Source organism: Vanessa atalanta, chromosome 21 (assembly GCF_905147765.1).
Source record: "Vanessa atalanta chromosome 21, ilVanAtal1.2, whole genome shotgun sequence".
NCBI classification, from domain to species: domain Eukaryota; kingdom Metazoa; phylum Arthropoda; class Insecta; order Lepidoptera; family Nymphalidae; genus Vanessa; species Vanessa atalanta.
Genome location: NC_061891.1, coordinates 2,099,081 through 2,124,240, shown reverse-complemented (window position 1 = coordinate 2,124,240; position 25,160 = coordinate 2,099,081). Strand labels below are relative to the sequence as shown.

Sequence of the window (25,160 nt, the reverse complement as noted above, 5' to 3'; positions counted from 1 at the left end):
TGTGAGTCCAACTCACAAAGAAAAAGACAGGCGAAAGCAGATTATGTGTTGATTATCGTGCTTTAAATAATAAAACAAAAAAAGAACACTACCCGTTACCGCTGATTGATGATCAGCTAGACAGATTAGCTGGGAATTCTTTATTTACGATTCTCGATCTTGCATCTGGGTATTATCAGATTTCAGTGGCAGTGCATTCACAGCATAAAACCGCGTCTGTGACACCCGATGGGCAATATCAATTTAAACATATGCCTTTTGGGTTAATTAATGCTCATTAAATTTTCCAACGGACTATGAAAAAAATATTGTCGAAAGTTAATTACACAATTGTATATATGGATGACGTGTTAATTCCTTCAGAGTCTTTTGATCAAAGAATGAGAAGACTAAAGGAGGCTTCAACTTTTAAAAGACGCAGGACTTAAAATAAAGAAATTCAGCTTCCTTTGTACTGAACTAAAGTTTTTAGGATTTCAAGTAAGTGGTCAAGGGATACGTCCAGGAACGCAAAAAGCATTAGCTATTGATAACTTCCCAACCACGCGGAACGTTCATGATGTTTGGCGCTTTATTGGGCTGGCTAGTTTCTTTCGTCGATTTGTAAAAGATTATACGCTTATTACCCGTCCATTGACAGACCTACTAAGGTCTAAATTTGAATGGAAATAGACGACTGAACAGTCTGAATCGTTTAGAATATTAAGAGCAAATTTAGTTGAACGTCCAATTTTAATGTTATATAACCCTAATTTAGAAATCGAATTGCATCAATCATCAGTCACATAATTACTGTAATTATGTAACTATGGCAACAGGGGAAAACTAGAAGGCACTTAACATTATTTTTGAATATAATTGTTAACAATAAAATATTTAAATAAGAAAATATTCAACTTTAATTGGAGAAATAAACTTAGATCCTTTTAAAATGAGGACGTGTGCCTACTATAAATACTATGTCACATAATTTTATCATTCAGTATTGTAATAGATACTCAATTAAACAGACTTGATTCCTGCTGCGTCTAGTTATTTCACGCTTACCAAATAAGGTACTATACCGTAAACACAAGCTCATAAATACGGCTTGAAAATCTATAAACTGTGCACAGAAGAGGGTTTTGTCTGGAATTATGATATTTACATAGGGCGTGACCCGAGATTGCTGATTTGGATAAGCCTGGGAGTGTCATAGTTCAATTATGTGACGGTCTTCTAGATGCCGGACGGATAATTGTGTGTGACAACTATTACAATACCGTAGGATTGGCAAAATATTTACAGCAGCGTAAGACAGACTTATGCGGAACTCTACGGGTAAATAGAAAAGAACTTCCATGGGCAATAAGATCGAAAAAAATGGGACCTAAAAAAGGTGAAGTAATTGCTCGTCAGAAGGACAATGTAACAGTCATGAAATGGCGAGACAAACGCGACGTAGCATTGATTTCTACATGCCATGGTGCCGATATGCGTATGTCTTCAGGATATAGGCCAATGATGAAGCCAGAAGCCGTGCTCTATTACAATGAGCGAAAAAAGGGCATAGATGTATCTGACCAGCTTGCAATTTATTATGACCCTAAAAGAAAGTCGCTTGCATGGTACAAAAAGATCGCTTTAGATGTTTTGATTTGTGCATCTGTAACTAACGCTACACTTTTGTATCGGAAACTACATTCAACTGCAATAGAAAATTACGCAAAACCGTACTACAGACGCAGCAAGATATTATTAGGGATATTTTGCAATTGAATAATGCATCCGATGCAAGTATAAATACATTTACTAATAGTCCAAGACCGTCTACTGGCTCGATAAGAACTCAGCACTTTCTGTCTAAAATTCCAAGGAAAGAGGACAATAAAATTCTACGATAACGATGCCGTGGATGCTACGAAGAGTTGCGAAAAGAAGGTACAAACTGGGAAATTGCTGCAAAAAGAGTAAAACGAGTGGATACTGAATGTTTGCAATGCAAAAAATCGTTTTGTTTATCCTGTTTTCAAAACGAACATAATAAGAAATAATTAAAAATAATTTGTGATTTCTGCGTAAAATAAAAATATTTTTTCGTATGTCCCGGCGTTTTTCTTTACTTTATTATCGTACCAGCACGTCCAGTGCAGAAACTGTACAGTTCCGTTACGTCCAGACGAATAATTTGCTTTAGAAGTTTCATATACCCCCTGACGTACATACGGAATCAGGAACGTATCAGTGCTTATCAAGCTGAACCATATGTGGCTCAGCGGACAGGGAACGTCTTAACGCTTGTCAGTAAATTGTTGCTTCATTTCGTTTTTGATTTAAGTATATTAGGTACTGTTATCTTCATAACAAATAAGGTATTTTGTTTTTTTTTTTGGACGACTAGTTTCATTCATCGTTTGTTTGTGCTATGTAACTGAACTATCATTTCTTGGAATTGGCTCGTGATTACATACTTGTACAAACTAAATACAAACTAGATATAAGAAATACTAACATACTGCAAACTATAAAAATACAATAACAAACTATAGTACAAATAACATAACAGATTGTCAATGTACTTACGTCAAAATGATTTTTACAACAATATACTTTGCTTTTATCTCCAAATGCATCCAACCTCTTCATAGCTTTTAGCCAATTTTTTTAGTTTTTTTAGTTCCATTGGAACTAAAAAAAATAACTTTTTCGGTGCTTTGGTGGTAGTATTTTTACATTTTGGCACAACACATAATTTTCTTGTATTTGAATTCGATATTTCGAATAGTATTTGCATTATTTCGTAGTAAACGGTACTGGAGCGCGCAACGTACTGCGTGAGTGTGACCTGTGACGCCACAGCACCGAACCGGTCGGCGCCGGCCGTCAATCGCGCCCTTCAAAATTCAATGTCTCGAGAACTAAGTGACATATCGAAATAATTATTACACACACTTTTTTATTTCATATGGACTATAGGAAACGTAAAAAATCGAAACTAGTGAACATTCTCATTGTATCTAATCTATGTCAGCCGCCAATTTTTTTAAATATACCAAATTACGAATCACCAAGGAAAACCCTAATATCCCACCCAAAGGATTATTTAAAAAATATGGTAGAGGTCTGTTTTACCCGTGACATTTATGATCTCTTGCATATTTTTCTTCGTTTCATGAATGATAAATATCTCAAAAATCCATGTTTAATGAAATTTGCATTCAGAACTAAACGAAAATGTGTCGAACCTAAAAGAAAAGCTGATATAGTTGAAAAACTTTCAAGTACAGTCCCCCCTCACAAATTATTATTTGGGAAAAAATTGCCTATTAAAGAAAAAGCACAACAAGTTCTGACATGAACATTTAAAAATAAAGAAAGGTTCTTGAGACGGATTAAATATTTTTTAGATAATTATGTTACTTTGATTGAGAATTGTTTTTGATAAAGTTACCGTGTTAAGTTTTATGATACTGTTATATATAAATATATATACCGAATTTACCCATATAACCGTAACCATAAACCATTTTACTGAGATCGACTATGCTCCTACAAGGTAAGAGTCAGAAGAGGAAGAATGCTACTGTATTGTTTGCTTAGCTTGTTTGCTTATATTCAGAAAGCAGATCCAGAGTCAGAGTCAGAGAAAAGACTAGTCAATGTACTTTGTGTAAACAATGGGCTCACGAAGAATGAAGAGAAGGTGGTCTACGTTTACTACAATTGCAACTCTGAATTCTCTGATTAATCTCTAAGATTAATGTTTTCTTCAGTTTATTTTTAATGTTTATTTGATTTAAAAAAAGTTTTCCGTTTAATTAATTCAGAATGTTAATTTTATTATTGTTTTTTTTATTTTAGTTTATTTGCAAAGTTTATTTATTATTGAACGAAATGGAACATATCGTTAAAGACAATGTAATACATGAAACTAATGTAACGCACGCGCATGTTTTGTTAACAAACCGGAACACTTGCAATTAAGAAAACGAAATTGTAGCAGTCGCACAGCGAAGCGACAATGTGTATGTGTTGGACTGTCGTTTTTATATGGACTCACATAGACTTGCATTCATGGCATGAAAGGTTAGTATAGTTATTCTATTTCACGAAGTCCGTTTGACTATGAATGTTGTAAGGTCTGTACGTGCACACTGTTTTAGTGTGCGTAACCTCGGGAGCGCTCAGTTACGATCGCGACGCGGTCAGAGTCACTAGTGTTTTGTTTCCGCGCTAAAAAAAATCAAAGAGTAACGTCAGCATGGCAAGTAAACGCAGAAAAGTTGTCCACAGTGAGGTAACATTTTTTTTAAACTATTGTTACTATTTTTTGTGTGCTATTAAGAGTTTATCTATCTAATATTATGAAATTTGTATTACTTAAATAGGTATTTCGATTTGGTTTTGTTCTAGGGTCGAAGCATGATAGCTAGCGTTTATCATTTCCTGCGAGAAGAGTATGAATTCACAAAATCAGTTGCGGAACCTAACTGTGATTTGTCTCATTTAGGAGATATTACAAGGCGTACAGCTGAGGCTACAGGTGATTCTATGAAAACTGTTCAACGGATATTAAAAGAAGAGAAGGAATTGCCATCCTGCTCATCAAATTTCACTTCTCCTATGAAGAAAAGAAGAAAGCGGGATAGTAAGGTAGAAATAGATAATTTTACAGCCGATGTTGTTCGCAGTACTATACAAAATTTCCATGTCATCCATAAAGAAATTCCAACGTTGGCTAAGTTAAAAACTGTATTAAATGAAAAAATTGGTTTTGATGGTTGTATCGAAACTGTTCGTCAATTGTTACTGAAGTTAGGTTACAAGTGGCGTAAAACAGAGAATAACCGTAAAGTTTTGACGGAGCGTCATGATATACAAATGTGGCGTTTAAAATTTTTGAAGAAGATGTCAGAATATCGCAGTCAAGGTCGCGCAATTGTGTACACCGATGAAAGTTATGTCCTTTCAACACAAGTGCGAAACAACACCTGGGCACAAAAGAAAGAGAGTACAGCATTCTTAAAAAAAATTAGCACAGGCACTCGCTTTATATTAGTGCATGCGGGTACAAAGGATGGATTTATTGAAAATGCTTCATTAATTTATAAAGCCAACTCAACAGCTGGCGATTACCATTCTAATATGAGCTACGATAATTATGTTAAATGGCTAAACGAAAAACTTTTACCCAATTTATCCCCACGCTCTGTCATTGTCTTAGACAATAATTCATATCACAACACACGGACTGAAAAACTACCGACGTCGGCTACAAAGAAAGCAGACATGCAGCAATGGCTCAGGGATAAGGGTATAGCATTTGAGCAATCTCTCCTTAAATTGGAATTGTACGATATTATAAAAAAACACAAAGATGAACACATAACGTATAAAATTGATGATTTTATTAAGAGCAAGGGTTTTGATATCATACGTCTTTCCCCCTATCACCCAGAATTAAATGCTATTGAAAATATTTGGGGTATTGTAAAAATTATATCGCATCAAAGAATATCGAACAAAACATGACGAACATGGAAAGACTGATCTTTGAAAGCTAGAGTAACCAGTGAAACATGGCAAAAAACCTGTGCTCATGTTGAAAAAATTGAAAAAGAATACTTAAAATACGTCGACCTGGATTTTGAGTTCATAATTAACTTAGGGAACGATTCTGACGAAAGCGAATCGGAAATTGAATTTGATAGTGATTAAGTGCTGATTTTTTTTTTGTTTCTTCTCTGTAATAAATAAAAATATTATTTACTTTCAACTGTTGTTCCTTTTCTCTGCAACTTATCATTCTAATAGCTAAATATTATTTACTTAAATTGTCTATATAATTTATTAAATTAATATATAATGCGTGTCAGATTTCTTTCCTAACGCTACCTACGTTTACACACACTAGCGCGCCTATCACTACACGTCACTACTACAACCAGAGCCAAACGGACGTCGTGAAATAGAATATCTATAAAGGTTAGTAGCCTATCAAAATATCCAATATATAAAGGATATAGTGAAGAAACAAAACTCAGTGTCCGTATGCTCGATTCTAAAAAATGTGAGAGTTGTTTGAAGGGTAATATTCACCGTTTGCCTTATCCTGCTAGTGACAATGTGACCACGATAACGTGAATAAATTCATGCAGATACATACCTGCGGTAAGATGGAAGAGGCGTCAGTCGGAGGTTCTAAATATTTTGTTGTTTTTAAAGACGACTACTCAAAGTACAGGTTTACTGTGTGAAACATAAAAAATAAGGCAACCCCTACCACCCTTACTGTGAACTTCTGCAACATAAGGGGACTCAACTCGAACTTGAACGCCGTCCACTTTCACCTTGAGACGGCGAAGCCGGCCTTGCTCTTTCTTACCGAGACTCAGATATCTTCTCCTGCCGATACGACTTTTCTTTCCTATCCCGGGTATAAATTGGAACATTCCTTTGTACCACGAGCTGGGGTGTGCGTTTACGTCAGAGATGATATCTGCTCCCGACGCCTCGGCAGCCTTGAAGGACAGGACCTATCAATTATCTGGCTGCGTGTAGATTGTGACGACCATCCGCGAATCTACGCTTGCCTTTATAGGTCCCATAGCGGTAATGCCGAAACCGACCGACTGGTTGAGCACGTCCAAATGGCTACAGATTCCGTACTGCAGCAGATCCCATCCGCAGAGATCGTGGTTCTTGGTGATTTTAATGCCCACCATGCCCAATGGCTTGGATCACGTACTACTGATCATGCGGGTAGATCTGTTCTCGACTTCGCTTTATCATATGATTTGACACAACTGGTCACTTCGCCAAAGCGAATACCGGACGTGGAGGATCATACACCTTCCCTGTTGGACCTTCTGCTGACTTCTCATCCGGATAGCTATCAGGTTATCGTCGATCCCCCTCTGGGCTCGTCGGACCACTGTCTCGTTCGGAGTACAGTTCCGGCTATGCGGTACTCACGACCTCGTTTCATGGGCTGCCGCCGCGTGTGACACTACAAGTCAGCGGATTGGGATGGGATGCGGTCCTTCTTTGCCTCCTACCCATGGGGGCAGGTTTGTTTCTCGCTGGAAGATCCGAGTCTTATTGCCGACTCTGTTGCCGATGTGGTGCTTCAGGGTATGGAACTGTTCATTCCGTATTCTGCGGTGCCCATCGGTGGCAAGTCCCAGCACTGGTTTGGTCGTTTCTGCCAAACGGCCTCACGCCGAAAATGGGAACGTTACCATGACTGGGCTAACGCTTCAGCGTCTCGTGATGTAAAGACCAGCGCATTCAGAAAGGAATATAACTCTGCCTCTAGGTCCTTCAAAAATGTGATTGCTAAGGCGAAGACGGAGTATATTGGCAGAATTGGCGAGAGACTGGTGCGTCTCCCTTCAGGAACACGTGCGTTCTGGTCTCTCGCTAAGGCTGTTCTTGGGAATTTCTGTCAGCCTTCCTTTCCATCTCTGCACAAGGACGGTGAGTCATTGGCCCATACCGCAAAGGAGAAAGCTGATCTTTTAGGCTCTCTCTTCGCGTCGAATTCGACTCTAGATGACCAAGGAAATTCACCATCAACAATCCCGCGATGTGATACCACGATGCCGGAGGTTAAATTCCGGCAAAGTGCAGTTCGTAAAGCACTTTTTTCCTTGGACATTCATAGGTCGAGTGGACCCGATGGCATCCCTTCAATCGTGCTACGGACATGTGCTCCCGAGTTGGCACCGGTCTTAACGCGTCTTTTCCGGCAATCTTACGCATTAGGTGTCGTCCCGATCTCCTGGAAGACTGCTTTAGTGCATCCGATTCCCAAAAAGGGTAACCGCTCAGACCCGTCCAATTATAGGCCTATAGCCATCACCCCCTTGTTCTCCAAGGTAATGGAGTCCATTGTAAACTGTCAGCTCCTGCGGTATCTAGAGGAGTACCAGCTGATTGGTGACCGCCAGTACGGTTTCCGTCGGGGTCGCTCAGCCGGTGATCTTCTAGTTTACCTTACTCATAAATGGGCGGAAGCAGTTGAGAGCAAGGGGGAGGCATTAGCAGCCAGTCTGGACATAGCTCTTTGTAAATTTTTATTGTATATTTTTAATTTTTTCCTACTTCTGTAGTGGGGTCGAGACGCGACCGCATCTGCTTAGATGCAGGCGCATCTAAGCGGGATTCGTTCGTTTGTCTCCTCATTCACCGAGGAGCAAACCTTTCGGCGGGTCCGCTGAGTCGGGTTGGCCGAACAGCGGACGGAGGCATGATTCAATGCCGCCGTCGGGGGGCTTGGCTTAACCGCCCGGCCCCTGAGGAAGGACACCTCTAAGATAAACCACCCAATCCCAAGTGGCCTCGCAGCGCGATGGGATGCATGGCCGAAGGGTATTTCGGTCCCGACTGCGTTTCCTTTCCCACCCTTCCACATTCCTTCCTCCTCCTATCCTTCCTTCTTCCTGCCGGCAGCCCCGGCAAAAAAATTTTAATATATGAGTGCTACTATTAAAAACAATTCCTCAGGAGGGTGCCAATCCCTCCCCGATCCGCTTCACGGATCGGGCAGTCCCAGATCGAAATCTGAGGGGGACAAAGTCGCACGACCGATCTTTTCCGACGAAAACACCGCATGCACAATGGACACCGATTTTTCAAAAATACCTGTGGTACGACTGGAGAGGATGGGCGCGCTGTCGGATACCGACAGCGTGTCGAGCCGCATGAGTGTGGCGAGCGCGGTGAGCGACAACCCCAAACGCTCACGCGCGAGAGAGGTTGTTAACTCGGGGTCGGATTCGGCACTGAGCGACACCGAAAAGAGGCCCGCTACTACCGGCAAATATGCCGGTATCGGCCTTTCCAGGCGAGAGGCTGCGGCTGCAACGAAGGCCGCAGCAGCCGCCGATAAATTGAAGGAGGACGAGCGGCAGATCGCGGCTCTGACGAAAAGGGTGGTGGAAGGCCGAGCCACTCCCCTGTCGGAGTCGTTCGAGTCGGTCGAGGCAGATGAGCTACCTGCCTCCGACCTCAACCGGAAAATGACGGACGCGGTTGCAGCCATAAGAAGAGTGGGAAAGGTGTCAAAGGGCCTTAGCGGCTGCAGCCAGAAGGCGCTCAAAGAGGCCACCGCCTCGATACTGGAATGCGCCCAGGTGCTTTTCACCCGCACCAACACGGAGGAGACGGCGCTGCTGCGGGCCCAGAACACCAAGCTCACAGCACAGGTGGATGTCTTGAGAAAGGAACACGAAAAGCTCAAGGCCGAGATGGCCAACTTCCGCCGCGAACACCTCAGGCGGGAGGTGGGCCTTCCGAGAGACACACCGCAACCGCAACTGCAGCAGTCATCGCAGGTGAAGATGATGTCAGGAGTGATAACGAAGACGCGATGACCGACTTCATTGAGGATACAAGCCCTGCAAGTAGACAAGACGACCCAAAAAACCATGCTGCTTCTCCGGAATCGGCAAATCTTGAGGTAGCTTCATTAACTTTACACAGAATTATTACATTGCCTCGGCGGTCAATACGTGGGAAAAATAACCATGTATAGTCAACTACAAAGGGACGTACGACGGGACGGACTTCTGCTATCAATATTATACGTACAAATAGAGGACCAACGCGAATGTGTCGCAATGTTGTTGACCCTTTGCTATGTTTTCAACTCTTTATAAAAGACAAGATAGTTGATTGTTGACAAGATAGTTGATGTTGATTAGTTAGATGAAATAGTCAAGTGGACAAACGTGGAGATGATAATAAAACGACTAAATTTAAAAGAACTTTCGGCAAGCTACAGGGATACAAATGCAATGGAGGTCTGGTCGTTAATTGGAAAACTCACTCTGACGGCTGTTATGAAAAATAACCACCTCTCATCTGATGAGTTGTTTGACGCTTCATTCTCTGACACCCGGTATGTATCGGTAATGAGCCGAGATAGATTTGAATTTCTTCTAAGATGTTTGAGAATGGACGATAAATCACAGCGGCCAACTCTTCGTATCGATGATGCTTTTGTACCGGTGAGAAAAATATTGGAGATTTTTATAAACCAATGCAGATTGAACTACGTACCTGGCAGTAACTTGACTGTAGATGAGCAATTTTTAGGTTTCCGCGGTCGTTGTCCATTCCACATGTACATACCCAATAAACCCGATAAATATGGGATAAAGTTCCCCATGATGTGTGACGCTTCAACAAAGTACATGATAGATGCCATACCTTACCTTGGTAAAAGTACGAAGACAAGGTTTATCATTAGGCGAATTTTTCGTCAAAGAGTTGACTAAAACAGTACACGGAACAAACAGAAATGTTACTTGCGACAACTGGTTTACGTCGGTCCCATTGGCTAAAAACATGCTCCAGACTCCATACAACCTAACAATAGTAGGAACCATCAGATCAAATAAAAGAGAAATACCAGAAGAGATAAAAAATTCTCGTTCACGCCCGGTAGGATCTTCAATGTATTGCTTCGATGGCCCTTTGACATTGGTTTCCTATAAACAAAAGCCGTCGAAGATGGTATTTTTATTATCGTCATGTGATGAAAATGCCGTAATAAATGAAAGTAACGGTAAACCAGATATGATATTATTTTATAACCAAACGAAAGGTGGCGTTGATTCCTTTGATCAGATGTGTTCCTCTAGGTCCAGTAACAGGAAGACAAATAGGTGGCCAATGGCCGTATTTTACGAAATGTTAAATATGGCTTTTGTGAACTCGTATATCATATATTGTCACAATAAGATAAATAAACAAGAAAAACCAATGAGCCGCAAAGATTTTATGAAAAAATTAAGCACAGACTTGACTGTGCCTTGGATGCATATTGGTTAAAAATTTGGTACCAGCATCTCCAGAAAATAGTAATGATGAGCCAGTACCAAAGAAACGACGCTATTGCGGATTTTGTTCATATAAAAAAAGACGGATGACCAAAGCGCAGTGTTGCAAATGCAAGAAAGCCATATGCGGAAAACACAATGTTGATATTTGTCAAGACTGTCTATAAAGGCTGTTTTTTTCTATGAGACTTATAAAGTATTACTACAAGTTGATTATATTTTTGAAAAAAGTTTAAAACCAGTTGATTATTGTCAAAAAATCGTAATTATAAGAAAAAGAATTAGTTTTTAAGTTTTTCTTGATTAATTTCTATGATTCAATAAAATTACTATTATTGTGCTAATAAAAAGTATATTATTCTGAAAAGCATTTTATTTATTAATGAAAACTGTATTTTTAATAATCTAATCCCTTCAAAGAGATCATAAATAAAAAAACATAGAAAATAGAGCGTTTTTATTTTTATACATAATTTTTACATATGATTGGGCTTTATAGCTAGTAAAATATGATTGGGCTTCTAGGGTTAAAGAAAAAAAATAAAGACAATAATATTTCTGCAATGAAAGATAATCGTGGATGTCATGAAATAGGTATAAAGTAGATGATAGCATAAAAAATTGTGTTAAGTCGTTTATAGAAGCAATACCGAAAATAGAATCACACTATATACGAGTTAATTCAAAAAGACAATATATTGATGTGGAAGTAAAGCCATTACTGATCTTCATAGAGACTACGTAGAACAGTGCAAGTCACAAAACCTGCCATTTGTTACGTATCTAATGTTTTATCGAATATTTATGCAAGATTTTAATATTTCTTTTTTTGCTCCAAAAAAAGATTTATGTGATGTCTGCGAAGCTTTTAAAAATAGCACTGAAGAAGAGAAAGAACAAATAAAAGAAAACTACGAAACTCATCAAAAGGAAAAAGTTCAATCACAGCTAGATAAGAAAAATAAAGACTATTTGGTTGCAGTATATGATCTACAGGCTGTTTTTCAATGTCCAAAACATCTCTGGTTTTTACTATAAATCAAAATTAATAAAAAAAAAAATATTTTGACAGTGTTTTATTTAACTTATCACACAGGCTTCCACCAATATTGAACACCTTCAATGTGATATATCAATATGTAACAAGAATTTTGTAACATATTTTCATTTATAATGTGACATGTGTTTCTGTTTTTTTTAAACCATTTTTTTTACTTATTACAGATTAAACTGGGCTTTCTTTTTCTTATTTTTAGAAAGAATATTAATTGCTGCAACAGTTAAATTGTTTTCCTATATTAAAATTATCAATATTTTAAAGTTTATCAACACTTAATTGTTTGAAATTGCTTACCTGTAAAGTCATAGTTTTAAAAATACATTCCACAGTATTTTTTGTAAAGAGGAAATAAAAAGATATCTTCCTTATGAATAAATAGATATGTTTTTTTTTTAACAAAAACCTTTATTTATGCAAGTACTATTTATTGTTGGCAATAAAATATTTTGTGGCTCTGTAAAAACTTAAAATTGTTGGCCCTCCTGGCTCAAAAGATTGCCGACCCATTTCTGCCTAAGTCCTTTATCAATCAAACCATCCTGAAACTATTAAGCTAACAGGTGACTAAAAGTACATAATTATGTGACTAAGGATGTACAGGAGGTTTACATGAGAGGTATTAATATAATCTTTATCTTCGTAAGTTCAGTGGGTCCACAGCCAGAGAACGTTGTTACCATAATAACAAAGACCCTATATTATTTTATTACTTATGGAACAATTAATGCACAAAAATATTTCATTAAAAAGGCAGCGTAATTTAAAGAAACAAGCCATGACGACATGACATGAACCATGAGATTATAATAGAAATAGAAAATAATTTATAAATAAGACAGAGGGGTACATGAGTTTGTATGGTACTTTTAAATAAACTAATTTATTGTGTATTCAATTTAAAGTAAGGTAACGTACTTACATCTCAAGATCAATTCGATAAAATCAAACAGGCTTATGAATTACATTTATTTCACATTATCATTTTTGTTTTATACGCCTGTCTGAAATGTAAATGAATTCTAACAAATCAGTTAACAAGTCACAAGCACAATAAGGTCAATCAATAAATACCAGAGGGTTTATAGTTGTACTTTAAAGCAAAGAAATAATAATTAAACTAATATATAGATTACTAATTATGGAATTTTATACTAATTCTAATTGTAATGGCAAAAGACCAAACTTTAAACTTGACCAAAGTGTATTAGTGTAAAGAGAAAGACCACAGAGTATAAAAGTTATAAAACTACAATAAAGAGTATATAGTCTTTACTAAAGAAAAGAGTAAAACGTAGTGGTTATGTACTCTGTGGTAAGCTGTATATTATTATTATAAACGTCATTTAACGTTTTAACGTTTTTTTCATAAATATAACGTTCTTTCATTCTGAATTTGTGAACTTCTTAATTATTCATACTCTGCTTTTAATTCAAATAGTTATAATCGCCATCTAGTGCAATACAAGAAAAACTTTTATTTTTGTAATAATTATCATTGTACTTAAAATAGAGAAATTCTAGGTGGCGTGGACAAACATGTTGTAATAAAAAAAACAATAAAATTATGTATATTATAGAATTATAATTATCAACTGAACGTGGTAGTCAATAAACTATTTAAAACTTCAAAATTTAGTAATAGAATTTTTTGACAAGCGTATATTTTTATAAAAACCGACTAAAACACGTTAGTATGTAGGCGCATACTACATGTTCTATAAAATAAATTATGTTTGAAAAATTAATAAGTTTTCAGTAAGCACAATTTAATCAAAAACATCGTCATCTTTATATCTGTCTGTTTGCGATCGTATTGCGTAAAATTACTTAATTAGTTGTATATTTATCACTATTGATATATTGTAAACAAGACTTTCTTAGTCTTGTTTAGTTACTAATTACACTGTAAACCGATTATTACTGCAAAGTCTACCGACATAGACCCTATAACTAATAAACACTCTAATAATAGATTATTATGTGTCTGAATAGATTCCGACATAATGATATTTAAATACATAGAAAATTTTATCATATTTTGTTTTACTATTAAATTGTAGTTTCTATAACAATATTTCTGCCAATTCATTATGGTACCTACACTGGAATTATCGTATTGAAAAAATATGTTATAGCCTAAATAAATTAGCTGAGATGACCCAGAAATTAGAACATCGGAATTTTAACCGAAGATTTTAGTTTCAAGTCTGGGCAAGCACTCAAGAATTTTCATTTTGAAATAAAACTAGTTTTTTAACGGATTTAATCGCGTATATTAATTATTTTATTTTAACATCCCGACGTTTCGAGCACTTTGCAGTGTTCGTGGTCACGGGCAGGCAAACGTCGGGATGTTAAAATAAAATAATTAATATACGCGATTAAATCCGTTAAAAAACTAGTTTTATTTCAATGTGTAATAATCGCGAAAATCTAAGACAACATTATAATTTTCATTTTGTTCATTTGTGTTAAAACATCGTGAAACCTGAACGAGTCGGATAAAAATGTAACAAACAATATATGTATATATATTAATGAGCAACTGAGTGATAGCTATCGCTGTTTACCTTCTCCTCAAATGGAGAAGCTAATTAATAAATTTGCCCATCATTTTTTTTAACTTCATTTTCATACTATTGCTTTACTTTAAAAAAAAAAAGAATAAATACAATTTTTTTAAATTATGAATTTATACATTTTATATTATACAATTATTCACCGGCAATAAAAAACATTCGTCACAAAATAACGTTCGTCTTTTTTATTATTTTAAAAATCACACTCATGATCATGAACACATTTTATTAAATTTATCTACAATACTAGCTAAATCAAAGTTCATCCCTAACCAATTTCAGTATTTCATCTTCTTCGTCCGTCCAAATATCAGGATCTGTCGTCATTTGTCCTAACGCCTCCATCCGCCGGTCCATCGTAACTTTATCAAGGATATGCTCCATTTTCATATGCATACAGTCATTAAATACAGAAGCATATTCACATATTTCAAAAATACCTTCAATAACACGATTACATTCCACTGTAGCTGTCTTGAGCCTTGAAATTACTTCGCTGTCTTCTCCATAAACGGCTTTATTTGCTTCTAAAAGATTGTCCTGGACGATCTTATTGTTCTTTATTATGGAGTTCCGTTTTAAAATACACGCGACGAAGCACTTACCCTGCATTGTTGATTGCGGTATCCGTTTCAAGAAGTTCTCGACATCAATCGGCGATGCTTTCACTTGATGAGCGCATTCGGTTAAATTTTTCCTAAAAGGTTCAACTTCATCGTTCATTTTATTGAATTTGCTTATTTGTTCCTCTTTTGTTAGTGGTTTGAACGATCGAACGAATAATACAATCGAAAATATTATAAGGAATATCATTATTTTTGCGAATTTCGTTAATTTTGGCAGCATTTTGTTTTGTTTGCGGTGCCGATTCGTTTTATGTTTTATAATTGTTACGTTTCCGCATTGAAAAATAATTGGTTGTTAGTTAACCAGCTATAAAATATCGTTGTAATGACTAATTTTATTCCCCTACAATTTAATGGTTGCAATCAAGAAACTTAGTACCTACCTAGGTAACCAACCAGTATTTGTTAAATACGTAGCTGTTTATAGCTCACGATCATCAACCAGTTTTTAAGTACAACATGGCGTTTTTGAATGGCCTTACTAATCTCTCTGAACTTTTACCTGTTTTGTTTAGTCTCTTTAATCTCCACAGTCGTCCTTGCCTTTGGTGTAACTTTTTTTTTTTCGTCGACGTCGGTAGTTTGAAGTGCTTGAATCTTTACATACATATATGTATGATAACTTTAACTTTTTTAACTTTTAATATAAACGAATTAGAGAACTTACACATTCGACATATGTATTTTTCCAAATGTTGGCGGGTTCAACCCCGACAATAACTACTGAGTTATCGTTCGCTTAACCTTAATTCGACAAGAAAGTAAAGAAAAGGAAAACATCGTGAGGAAATCTGCAAGTATCGGATGAAATACTATATCCAGCAATCCGCAGGCGATTTTTGCATATAGACTAGGTAAACAGTTTTTATGTGGTAAATGAACAGCATTTCAAGAAACGTTGATCAGGGGAAAATTCTACTAACAAATTGCGGTTATAATACGTTCCAGATTCCATAACGATCCATTTCACTATTCTTCACAAAAATAAAACCCAGCTTAATCGTAACTGCGGGCCAATTATATTTACTAAGGGGAACTTCGCCCGCAAAATTTCGCGTTTATTCAAAAGTTTTTCTAGGAATTTCACAACCTATGGCTGGTTTTGTTTTGATTTCAATTCACTGTAGACTGCAAATCACTCATCTACATTTGGAGCCAAAATGTTGAACTTTCTTTGAATTAAATTTTGTCAAATGTCAAATAGTATGCATTAATTAATTTAGAATTAGAGTCTTTCGATAACAATTTACTTTAATTTTGTTTACCTTTTTATCTATTTTTCTTATACAGCCGTAGCACCGCTCTCCAACTGGCCAGTTAGTTTATTCCGCCGTCTAAAATTAATTATTTTTTAAAATATTTAGATTTAGTAAATTACAATCAGGAATCCACTTTATTTTGTGCACATCTACGACTGGAGCTCTTTAAATTGAGACCATAATCGATTTTAGTTGTGCAGCTATCGTTCTATAATCACTGGGACAAAAATCGGCTTACGCTATTAATATAAGGGTTATATCGCTTTTGATAGTCGTCGAAGTTTGATTGGAATATACTCGGGACTGATTATATTCAAATCCAACTTTGACCGAACTATAACTATAAAATCGTTGTGTTAGTAGAACAGTAAAAACGAACGGTAACGTTTCTATTCGATTGCTATAGAGTGATAATTTGATAGAATTAAAACCCTGGTCGTTGCGCTTACAGCCTAATATAATCAGTTTACATAATATATATAAAAATATCAATACAAGTCTTTTTAGAGTATACTACAATTAATAGATTCCGTGTAGTGAAACGTAACCATATACGTAAAATATGATAAAAAATAGCACGCCAACTGGGCACATCGTTATTGCAATATTCACGACTAAAAATGTTACTTAATTTCCCTTTTACGAATCCACTGAAATATATCCATTTTTTAATGCGTTTGTCATAATTTCACCAAACAGGATTAACAGCTTTAGAATACTATTATTATTTTTTTAAAATTCATGTTAGAATTGTTAGGAATATAGCAAATAAAAAAAGGTTGTAAATGTCTTTGATTAATCAATATAATAATAATATGTTTGATAGTACACAAAAATCAAAATATTATAAAAAGGCAAGTGCACATTAAAATGACTCGAAAATATATTTTTTTGGTTTTTCATAACGCAAGACCTCTCAAAATTTGCGTTATAGATCGTATATTACCAAAATTAAATTAACATATATCGTTAGGGTTCCACCAATCTTCAAAGTTTTTAAAAATTGTCATTTCTTCTTCTTTCTTCAGTTCTTCTCGCTAAAATAAATAAAAAAAAACTTCTATTTAGGTATAATATATATAGCCAACAAAACGTATAAAATCTTCTCTTTTTTTGTTCTATTTAGTTGTAATATATTTCGATTTGCATCCTACAAAACGTTATCGGCGATATCGGATTTGTTAGATTGTTGCAAGTTTCAACTTGTTTAGGGGACTCTTTACACTTTTGACTTTGCTTTGTAGCCAAAGTATTTTTTGGTCTAGAGAAGTACATTTGCGTTTGTTATAGTGTAAAAAGCAGATATTATGTTTTTTGAATACTGAGTTCTTGGCGTAGTGATTCAGAAAGCTTTACGATCGGCAGCTACCAAGTATAACGGGACGTCATTACATTTATTCTATTTATCAAGAACGACCTGAAATTAAAAAAATCATTAATTTGATCTTTTCCATTACTTTAATGGAAAAGATCCATCCAATTCAGGTATATATGAGATTGTTTCGGGAGAGATCATTAATATTTGGACAAAAGCCTCATTCCTCCCAATCGTACCTAAGGACCGAGTTATTCAGTTGCTGAAATCTTATTTCGCAAAACACCTTATTTTTAAAAGATACTCCATAAATAAACGAACTCACTATTTTGAAAACAAACTGAAGTGTTTTTAGAGTCACCTGAGAAGCTTTTCGATGTTGCTGCTTATAAATGTACTTCATTTGAATCTTGTTCGTGTAACCGTGATTGAAAGGTTTGACCTTTCAATCTCAATCAAGTTCCCATCAACGAGATTTTGTTGGACATTTTATTGGATCAAAAAAAATGTCAGGAAAGTGGTTTTAAGCGATGTTGATAAGAAATAAGATTAAACACTCGAGAGACGACGAGACGAATTAAAGACTCAATAAGAGCAGCAAAAAAGGCGTGTATTACTCGAAAAACCGATTGTGTTGAAAAGGCAAAAAAAAGAAATGAAATCTGTATCTTCCACAGAAACGTATTCGATGAAAGAGAAAAATACGCCTTCGATGAGGGCATCATCGACTTCAACGGCAAATCGGAATACATTGCCGCTGCCAACAGTTACAAAGGTCCGTGATAGATATGATTTATCGACCCGATGTGCTGCTGCTGTTACTTCTGAGGTTTTGGCTGACGTTGGCTTGGTTTCTACAAAAGATTTAAGTCTGGTTATTGATAAAAACAAGATCCACAGACCCGTATCTAAAGTACGGACACAAGTTTTGAAAAACAATTAGCTAGTTACGAAAATAAACCCGCGGTGTAATTTTGTGCGGTGATTGGTAATTTACCTGATTTGTCGAAAAAAGTAGTAGAAGAATTAAGTACAGATCAAAAATATCTTTATGAGATATGCCAAGCTGTACCAACTGGCTGTACCAAATCGTCAACCTGGAAAAATGGCACACTCAAGATGGCTTCTGCTAATCGTATACTCAGACTTTACATAAGTACTGATAATCTATCAGAAAATTTACAGTTACTTGTCAACTACGTGATTAAAGTATACACACCCATTTGGTTTTTAATTAAGCAAAAGTCGTCTTTTAAGGACGGAGCCAAGGATATTTTTCAACTGATTAATTACTCTAAATTTTTAAAAGAAAAGCTAAGATCTGTTGTAGATTATATTATTGAAAGAAATGCTTTTTTTGCGCACCCATAAAACCTACTTATCTGTATGTTGTTGGATGATAGAGATCACATTCGGGAGCTTGCATTGCGAAGAATAATAAAAGCTAGAGAAGCTGAAATTAGTAGGGTACTAAGCGCAGGATTTAAAACACTAAAAATAAACTTATCTCCTAGAGACTACACCGAAATTATTGTGAGGCACGAATGTCAGGTTACAGCACCACTTGTTCTTCGATATATTTCTAATGAGGATCTTCAAATCATAGCAAAAGTTAAGAGGTATTAAACTGGTAAAAGAGGCTGTAACTGACCCTACTTCTAGAGATGGCTTAATTAGAACCAGGTTGCAATCTAGAGCAAAATGCCAATTTTTGGAAACGTAAGCTTAAATTCTAAGCCTTTGTCATTAATTATAATATCTATTTGATTTTTGTGGACTTTCTTTAACTAGTTTTAGTAATAAAATTCGTTTTTAACTTGATTTTTGTGTTATTTTATTAGAACTGTAAAAAGGTAAATTACACAATTTTAAAGTGTGGTCCTTTTTCGTAATCTGTGTAAAATTACATATCTTTTGATACCTATTGCGAGAGGATAGCTCAAAAAAATCATGTCATTCATTCTCATACATGGACGGGACACCCTAGTACAGCACACACATCGTCTTCACGCGCACAAATTTTTAAATATCTTATTTTCCCCCGCTTTCGCGATGTGTGTCACTCGTGATGACAGATGCGTAAGTACACAGACAATATATATTCATATAAAATACAAATCTAACACTAATTAATATGTTATTATAGATCTGTGTACACCAGACATGTTAAAGCAATCGCAGAAATGCGCTCACATGGCTTCCCAACGTGCAATACAAGAATGCATAATTTGATAAAATATATCCGATTAAGAACAAGACAGGAAGGTTGTTTTAATATATCCGTTGGTATCATAATAGCGTAAGCGACCCGAATACTAAGAGGCTAGGTAAGTGCATTCAATAATCATCAAAGCGATTTTAAATTTCGTATAAAATATTAAATATTGTTATTCACGAGATAAATTCATTACGTGTTTTGTTTTTTTTATATCGGTAGGCGGAGGAGCAAATGGGCCACCTGATGGTAAGTGGTCAACACCGCCCATAGACAATGGCGTTGTAAGAAATAGGTATAATAACCATTCCTTGGGTATAATAAGCAATGGAACCTTGGGAACTAAGATGTTACGACTCTTGTGCCTGTAGTTACACTGGCTCACTCACCCTTCAAACCGGAACACAACAAAACTGAGTACTGCTGCTTGGCGGTAGAATATCTTAAGAATGGGTGGTACCTACCCAGACGGGCTTGCACAAAGCCCTACCACCAAGTAATCATGAAATCGGCAATCGCAATATGACTTTGCTGAGGCCCCCTATTCAAAAATATTGTTTATTAAGCCTTGATGTTCAAATTAAATAACGAACAACAGGCTTTAATCAATAAACATCAAAATATCATTTATTCGAGTAGACTTTTACAAGCGCTTTTAAATTGTCATTTTACAGAAAAACTGCAAACGTTTCGGAATGTTGATGATGAAAAATTCTGTCGAGAAGAACCGGCAAAATACTCAGTAGTTATCGTATTTTGATATTATTCCAACACGTAATATATAACGTTTGGAGGATACACGTGCAAAATTTCCAACATAGGGAGATGTTCGCGATGTTCTTAATTAAGCATATAATAGAGCAATCAATTTCTTTCTCGAATTTGAACCTCAGTGTTCTATCCATCGGCTCTCATAATTATAATGAAATAACCTTGAATTAACGTTGATATATCTTAATCTTCGCAGTCATGAGTTCGCGTTCCATCCATCCGATTATATTAAAACATGGCACAGTTGTTATTAACACGTGCGTAGAGGTGTTACTAGCCGAGTTGGTCCAGGGGTTAGAAAGCGTGCATCTTAACCGATGATTTCGGGTTCAAATCTAGGCAAGCACCACTGAATTCTCATGAGCTTAATTTGTGTTTATAATTCATCTCGTGCTCGGCGGTGAAGTAAAACATAGTGAGGAAACCTGCATGTGTCTAATTTCAACGAAATTCTGCCACATGTGTATTCCACCAATCCGTATTGGAGCAGCGTGGTGGATTATGCTCCAAACCTTCTCCTCAAAAGGAACAAGAGGCCTTAGCCCAGCAGTGGGCAATTTACAGGCTGATAATGAAAGGTGTTACTAGTGTACAATATTTGGCGTGGAATTTGTGTAGAATAATTGTATAAAAATCGTAAATTTGATGTCAAATGTTGTTTATACGATGTCACTATTTTTTATATCTTGCATACCAAAGACAATGAAATAGGATATATTTTTAATCTAAATATAACAACTTATAACTATGTTAATAAGAATATTCTCCTGCCATTCGCATAAGTGCTAAATAAAGTTTTAGAAATAATTTAGGCTGAGTGCATTGCGATCTTTATTTTCTTGCACACCTCGGATGCAGCTTAGCGTCCGAGGTGTGCAGTTCCTAAATCAACCCGTTACGCCCAACTCTCTTACGTCGAAATTTAATAAAATAGGCTATTTGACAATGCAAAAAATAAAGTGTTAATTATTGTAATCAGTATATATTATGAGTTTAAAAATGGTTATTTTAATCCATAAATAAAAATGCATTTTTTAAACGTTTATCACGTAACACAAAACGCTCCTGATTGGTTGGGCTTATTACAACGTCACTTGCTTATTAACCTCGTTTGCCTACTGTATGTGGATTATATGTGCCACAGATTACAATACAGGCAAGTGACGTCACCTACTCCATTGCAGTGCCATATTGTCAACGTAGCGTTTTCGCGCGCTATTTAAATATAACAAATAAGTACTAGATTTCAAAAAAACTACTTTTACTGAGTTCCTTAACCTCTACTAAATAATATAAAATGTATTTAAAAAACCAGCTAAATAAAGCCTATTCCAATCGAAGTAGGAATAAAGATAAACAAACCTTAAATTAATCGCATGAAATCATGCGATTCGCTAATAGTCAAAAATTGTTTGTTTGACTTTTGTCCTCATGTGGTTGAAATAGACTGTACAAACAGATATACTACAAAGCAATTAAAATTATCCACCTTAATATTAGAGATCACAATAAGAAAGTACTTTGTATGTTCACACATAAAACATTAAAACGAAATGAATTGAAAAAAAAACAACGAATAATACTTCATATTAATATTATTATCATAGGTACAGATAAACTACAAAAATTACAATAGTTAATTTTATTTAATAAATTCTAAAATGTACGTTTTTAATTACAAAACTATAACACGAACAATCACACCATCATAATATCACATTAATGTCTATCTTTTTCAAATAGAAAAACAAATGGCTGTCCAAAGACAGGATTTAACATACAGATAATAAAAATAAATAATTCAAAACATAACTTGACCAGTCAATTATTAGGGAATGTATCGTTTGCGACGAAAGGAACATCAAACTGGACTGGCTGAATAATACCAATCCAATGTTATTTAAGTAATTAAAAAAAAAAACAATGACAAGTCATTATTATTTAGAAAATAAAATTTTTGGTCATTTCTTTAATTAAACAAATCATTATATGCTTAAAAAAAATTTTTTTGTTCGCATAGATGGACTAATATTAAATTACGTGGTCAAAATTTCGAAAGCTATACCTAATATCATAAGAAGTTTTACTATAATTATTATTACTGTGATTAAATATTGAATAATTTTATATATTCGTTTTAAATACACGAGAAATTTATTAGTTCTAACTTGTTGGCACAAATCAATAATTTCTTATATATTTACATTTTTTAAAGTAGACTTTAGCTCTCTGCAATAGAGTTTAAAATAAAAATAAATGTTTCGTATTATTTCCTATCGAAAACCACAATCCTTGACTTTCTTTATTGGGAGGAGGAAAATTTCAATCTCGAAGAGTTTTGCAATATTGAACGACTCAAGTAAATAAGTTACTAGAGTCTGGCAAATGAAAGATGAGAATGAGTTTTTTGTGGAGCTTTTTATATGACAACACCAGCTGAATTGTCAAACGTCATTGTTCCGCCATTGATTCGTTTTGATTACATTGTTCACTTTCCGCAATTACTACGTTTTTGAGGGTTTATGATGAAGAAAACTATCAAAAGTAATGTTCGGAAGTTGTTGCATACTATGATATGTAAATACAAAGAAAAACAAGAGGAGAGAAACATTGCTTTCAAGAAGAAACAAGAGTATTTACATGCGATATCGTCGTTTTTAGGTTAGTACGAATTATCAATTTTGATACTTATGTTTACCCAATAAATTTACTCGTCGTTACTCACTATTTAATACGAGCATAATAAAACTACGCGTGTATGTAGGTACTTATGTCAGGTTAAGATAATATTGTTATTTGCTTTTTAACAGAAGGACTCGGGGATGTCACGGGAGTCGATATTGTCAAAAACACTTTAAAAAAGTTATGTGAGTTGGAGAATAAAGAAATTTTATTGACCGTAAACCAATACATGGCAGAAATTGCTTCTTACACTGGTACGTACATATTTACAGATGTATTTGAAATTTGATAAGACTCAAACTCTAAATCAATTGCCATATTTTAAGACAGACATGTTCATTGTTCTTGCCCAACAATATGAAAATTTATTAGTCACTGTAAACATATCAAAGTGAAAATTTGAAGATTGAAATAGAACATTAACATACTAGAATAGAATAGAATTCATATTGTTGAGTATATAAATAAATAATGAAGGTAATATATGTGGTTACATACCACATCTGTATTATGTGTGAAGTAATTATATTCTTGGGGCGTAATTATGTACAAAATACCTGTAAACTTATATTTTCTTTATTTTTTGTAGAGGTAAGTGTGTCAACACTTAATAGAATCAAACATGAGGGGTTAGTCAATGAAGGTGTATGGAATACTCCAGGAAAAAAACGCCCTCACAAGAAAACTGTTTCAAACTTGGATAGCTTTGACATTCATGCTATACGAAACAAAATCAATGAATTTTATACCGTAAAAAAAGAAGTTCCAACATTAAGGAGTCTCTTGACAGACTTACAAGAATCCATTGGTTTTTGTGGCTGTCGTGAAACACTGCGACATATATTGCTTTCAAATGGATTTCAATTCAAAAACAACAAAAATGAACGCTCATTGTTAATTGAGCGTTATGATATTGCTGCATGGAGGCACAAGTTTCTCCGAACAATTGCTACAAAAAGGGCAGAGGGTAAGCAAATTGTATACCTTGATGAGACTTACATTCATAAAAACTATAAACCCAAGAAATCGTGGCAAGGTCCATCTACGAGTGGTGTTGTGGAAAACATATCTTCAGGAAAGAGGTACATTATTGTGCATGCTGGGCACGAAAATGGGTTTGTACCTAATGCGTTATTGCTTTTTAGCACCAAATCTAAGAGTGCTGACTATCACCATGATATGAATAGTCAAAATTTTAACAAATGGTTGACCGAGAAGCTTATTCCGAATTTGCACAAGCCCAGTGTAATAATCATGGACAATGCCAGTTACCACACTGTGCAGAAAAATAAGACCCCGACAATGACAAACCGCAAAGCCGATATTCAAAAGTGGCTTGATGAAAATAATATAGAGTATGAAGAATTTTTCTCAAAAGAGGAATTGATGTGTGTAGTAGAGAAGCATAAACCAGACCCTATATATGTGGCAGATGACCTTCTCCAGCAGAATGGCCATGAAGTATTAAGACTTCCTCCGTATCATTGCGACCTGAATCCAATAGAGTTGATATGGAGTTCAGCGAAACGACTAATCGCAAAGAAAAATATTGGCTTATCTGCAGCAGACACAGAAGAACTTATTAAGGAGACATTCGCGAACATAACTGCCTCAGATTGGAAAACAATGACTAACCATGTCATTAATGTAGAGGATAAGTATAGAGAAAGAGACAATAATGTCACATTAAAAGAATTCATAATAAATGTTGGCAGTGATAATGATACAAGTAGCTCAGAAGAATCGTTATATGAATTTTTAGAGTCTGATTTTGATTACTCTGAATAAATAATAATAATATTTTGTTTTTTATTTATTAATAATTGA

The 25,160-nt window shown here is 35.3% G+C and overlaps 3 protein-coding genes across 3 annotated transcripts; 2 read left to right on the top strand and 1 right to left on the bottom strand.

The window, feature by feature from the left end:
• Positions 1-1,362: 1,362 nt before the first annotated feature.
• LOC125072190 lies at positions 1,363-5,697 on the top strand. Its single transcript, XM_047682715.1, has 4 exons — positions 1,363-1,647; positions 4,229-4,276; positions 4,393-4,847; positions 5,622-5,697. The coding sequence occupies exons 1-4, from the start codon at positions 1,363-1,365 to the stop codon at positions 5,695-5,697; spliced, it is 864 nt and encodes a 287-aa protein (XP_047538671.1).
• An 8,999-nt stretch (positions 5,698-14,696) lies between these two features.
• LOC125072404 lies at positions 14,697-15,314 on the bottom strand. The gene has a single exon (XM_047683031.1). It carries the CDS (start codon positions 15,309-15,311, stop codon positions 14,721-14,723), a length of 591 nt encoding a protein of 196 aa, XP_047538987.1. The 5' UTR covers positions 15,312-15,314; the 3' UTR covers positions 14,697-14,720.
• Positions 15,315-23,117: 7,803 nt separating this feature from the next.
• Positions 23,118-25,160, top strand: LOC125072442. Its single transcript, XM_047683073.1, has 3 exons — positions 23,118-23,312; positions 23,462-23,587; positions 23,923-25,160. The coding sequence occupies exons 1-3, from the start codon at positions 23,174-23,176 to the stop codon at positions 25,119-25,121; spliced, it is 1,464 nt and encodes a 487-aa protein (XP_047539029.1). The 5' UTR covers positions 23,118-23,173; the 3' UTR covers positions 25,122-25,160.

Coding starts and splice junctions, on each gene's coding strand:
- LOC125072190 (XM_047682715.1), top strand. CDS start 1,363: ATGGGACCTAAAAAAGGTGAAGTAATTGCTCGTCAGAAGGACAATGTA. Junction 4,277..4,392: donor GAAAAGTTGTCCACAGTGAG/GTAACATTTTTT, acceptor GTTTTGTTCTAG/GGTCGAAGCATGATAGCTAG. Junction 4,848..5,621: donor CGTAAAGTTTTGACGGAGCG/TCATGATATACA, acceptor ATACGTCGACCT/GGATTTTGAGTTCATAATTA.
- LOC125072404 (XM_047683031.1), bottom strand. CDS start 15,311: ATGCTGCCAAAATTAACGAAATTCGCAAAAATAATGATATTCCTTATA.
- LOC125072442 (XM_047683073.1), top strand. CDS start 23,174: ATGATGAAGAAAACTATCAAAAGTAATGTTCGGAAGTTGTTGCATACT. Junction 23,313..23,461: donor TGCGATATCGTCGTTTTTAG/GTTAGTACGAAT, acceptor GCTTTTTAACAG/AAGGACTCGGGGATGTCACG. Junction 23,588..23,922: donor AGAAATTGCTTCTTACACTG/GTACGTACATAT, acceptor TATTTTTTGTAG/AGGTAAGTGTGTCAACACTT.